At 40.3% G+C, this 3,239-nt stretch overlaps 1 protein-coding gene across 1 annotated transcript in view; it reads right to left on the reverse strand.

The window, feature by feature from the left end:
- Positions 1-352: 352 nt before the first annotated feature.
- NEIL2 (nei like DNA glycosylase 2) overlaps positions 353-3,239 on the reverse strand; it is a 46,635-nt gene continuing 43,748 nt past the window's right edge. The window contains exon 4 of the mRNA XM_007938764.1: positions 353-663. Coding sequence (XP_007936955.1) covers positions 353-663 — 311 coding nt within the window. The remainder of the gene's footprint in view (positions 664-3,239) is intronic.

Below are 3,239 nucleotides of genomic sequence, written 5' to 3' on the forward strand. Positions count from 1 at the left end.
CAACCAAAGTTTCAAAAACCAACAAAAAACAAATGCTAGTAGCACAGTTATTTTTCATATGCTTTCATTTTCATTGCTCCATTACAGGTCTGGGAGATTTTTCCTTTAACCGTGTTTCTTATATCTCACAATGGTAGGTAATAACCAAACTGAAAAAGAAAAAAAAAAAAAAAACCTATGAAAAATCTGCTATGGCCATAATCCCAGTGAGGCGAGTATCAACGCTGGCATGGTCCTCACCCACCCTGTACTTTAATTCCTGGGCCCAGCTCCAATTCCTGACCACACCATCCTTTCTAGACGTTTTAGTTTCTAAAGAGCCAGGTTCTGCTAAGAAGGGGACTTGAATGTCTTAGTGCTGGAGCTGCTCAGCCTCCTCGGTTGGCAGCCTGGGTTGACATTGTGGGCACCACCAAGTGAGCCTCTGGAATCCACCTAGAGGCCCAAATGTGTCCTTCAAGACCTCGTGCCCAACAGGGCACTGCTCCTTCTGGTAGATCTGAGTGTGCTGCTGTTTGCCCTGGAACTTGCCCTGTAGCCAGTCAGTACTGAACTTCACCACATGATCCACAAGGGCCTCAAGACTTGAAGGACTTAAGAGAGAACCAAGAGAAAGGGGATGAATCCCCGCTCTATACAAGGCTTCATTCTTAATGATGTTTCCTGAAACAAAGAAGAGGAAAATGATTAAGGAAAGGAAAAAGGGTATACAACATAATGGAACCCACTGCCATTGAGCTGATTCCACCTCACAGCAACCCCATTGAGTTTCCAAGGCTGTAAATCTCCACAGAAGTAAATTCCCTCATTTTCCTCCTGCAGAGCAGCTGATGGGTTTGCACAACCTATTGGCTAGCATCTAAATGCCTTACCCACTAGCCGCAAGAGCTCCTTATAAAGAGACCAGTCAAAAAAATTAATAAAGCAAACTGAAGTGTGTATGATGACAACAGAGGATTGTATCAGGAAGACCCTGGAATCAGTTCAACCACTACTATGGGATCTTAAGTCAGTCATTTAATCTGAGTCAATTTCCAAGTCTGCAAGATAGGTTTGATAATGTTGTTGTTGTTATGTGCCTCTGAGTCGGACCCGACTCATAGCGACCCTTCCTTGGGTTTCCGAGGCAGTATCACTACGGAAGTAGATTGCCCCATCTTCCTTCCGAGGAGTGGCTTGTGGGTTTGAACCGCCAGCCTCTGGTCAGCAGTCAAGTGTCTTAGACAGTATGCTACCAAAGCTTCCAGGTTTGATAATACTTACCTTTCAAGTTGTTGTGAAGTTGAAATGAAATAAAATTTACAGCCAAGTAGCTATATTAAAAAAAATGCTTTGGAATCTGACTCGAGGATTTGAATCCTAGCTCAACCAGATTCTAGCTACGTGTCCTTTACAACTTCTTTAGCTTTTTAAATATTCCCTTTCCTCAGCTGGTATAGAGTACTTACTACTTATTTATTATTATTTTTATTTAAAATATTAAGTATAATGCCTGAAATGTGGAAAGTGTTGGTAGGTATTATTTTTCTACAGCCTTATTCTCTATGAAGCCTGGTTTCATATGATTCTATGATTCCTCTCCTACCAGAATCAATTAGTCTCTTCAAAATATTCCAACAGTGCTTTTTCTTTCACCTCTCTACTAAGCATTTATCATAGTCTATCTTAATCATGACTGAATTTTTTGTTATGACATTTTTGTTGATAGAAGGTATTTTCAGTAGTAGAATGCATGCAGAAGCACTGAATTTTTTTTTAATTTTTGTTAGGTAATATGCATTTTGATAAATATTATGTAGGACACATATATTCCACTGGACTATACTGGAATTAGTGGGATGGGGCATGAGAAAAATAGTTTTATTGCAGCAATTTTATTTTATTGTGATACTTTTGAACATGGGTAATACATAAAGGCACCTTGAAATAGCTACACATAATTGTTTTCAAGTCTCCTTAATCCTTCATTCTCCGCATTATCTTCTACATCCTTTGACAGGTAAATGGCTTTCAACCTGTCAAAGCTGTATGTCATCTGGGATCCTGCTAACAACTGGTTCATTCTTCACAAGAAAAGAAGGTCTTCCTCTGTTTTTGATTTCCAACCCACAGGTAGCTGCCTAATGAGAGCAAACCCGAAGGAAAGTTGGTCACATCTGCTCCACCAGCACAGTTTCACATTTTGAAACTGTTTGCAATGCCAAGGTCAATAAGAAAATACAGCAATTTTTTTTTTTTTTTAATTGTGATTTGGGTGCAAGTTTACATAGCAAACTGGTTTTCCACTCAACAATTTGTGCACATTTTGTTTTGTGACATTCATTACAATCTCCACAATGTAACAACATTCCACGATATAACAGCACTTCTTCTCTGTGTTTACCATTTCTCTTTGTCCTTCCTTCCTATCCCTTTCTGCCTTCTTAGCTTTATTGCTGGGCAAATGCTGCCTTTTTGATCTCATATGGTTGCTTGTTCTAATGAGTGCAGACCTTCCTGGTATTACTGTTCACCTTACAGGCTTGTCTACTGTTTAATGGCTTAAAGTTGAGCCATAGGGGTGAGTTCAGTTTTCTGGCATGAAGGGTATCTAAGGGTTATGCTTAGGGATTCCACTAGTTTCTATCAGACCAGAAAGCCTGGTTTTTGTTTGTTTGTTTGTCACTTTGACTTTTGTTCCACGTTTTTCTCCCACTCTATCCAGGACGTCCTATTATAATCCCTTCCAGAGTGGTTAGCAATGATAGCCAGGTACTATCTAGTTCTGGTCTCAGGGTCATGGAGGCTGGGGTTCACATGGTCCATTAGTCCTTTGGACTCACTGTTTCTCTGCATCTTTGATTTTCTTCATTGTTCTTTGCTCTGGATGGGGAGAAACCAATAGCCGCACCTTAGATGGCCGCTTACATGTTTTAAGACCCCAGTCACTACTCACCAAAGCAGGTTGTGGAACACTGTCTTTGTGGACTATGTTATACCAATTGATTTTGGTATCCCCTGAGACTTTGGTCCTGAGAAACCACACTCAGCAACTCATTCCCTCAAGGTGCTTGATTATGACTAAGAAGTTTTCCTAACATTGTCCCATTTTTTGCCTCTGGTCAAAGCAGTCCACTCCTCTCATAATGGTGCTGTATTGTGCAACTGCTCTTGGGAAAGGGGTTACTGAGGAAGAAACTTTCTGTTGACATTAGTGATGTCCTATAAATTATGAACATTGACAATACTTCAACAGGTTT

Source organism: Orycteropus afer, unplaced genomic scaffold, assembly GCF_000298275.1.
Source record: "Orycteropus afer afer isolate SDZICR_OR568_19922 unplaced genomic scaffold, OryAfe1.0 scaffold00053, whole genome shotgun sequence".
Taxonomy (NCBI): Eukaryota; Metazoa; Chordata; class Mammalia; order Tubulidentata; family Orycteropodidae; genus Orycteropus; species Orycteropus afer.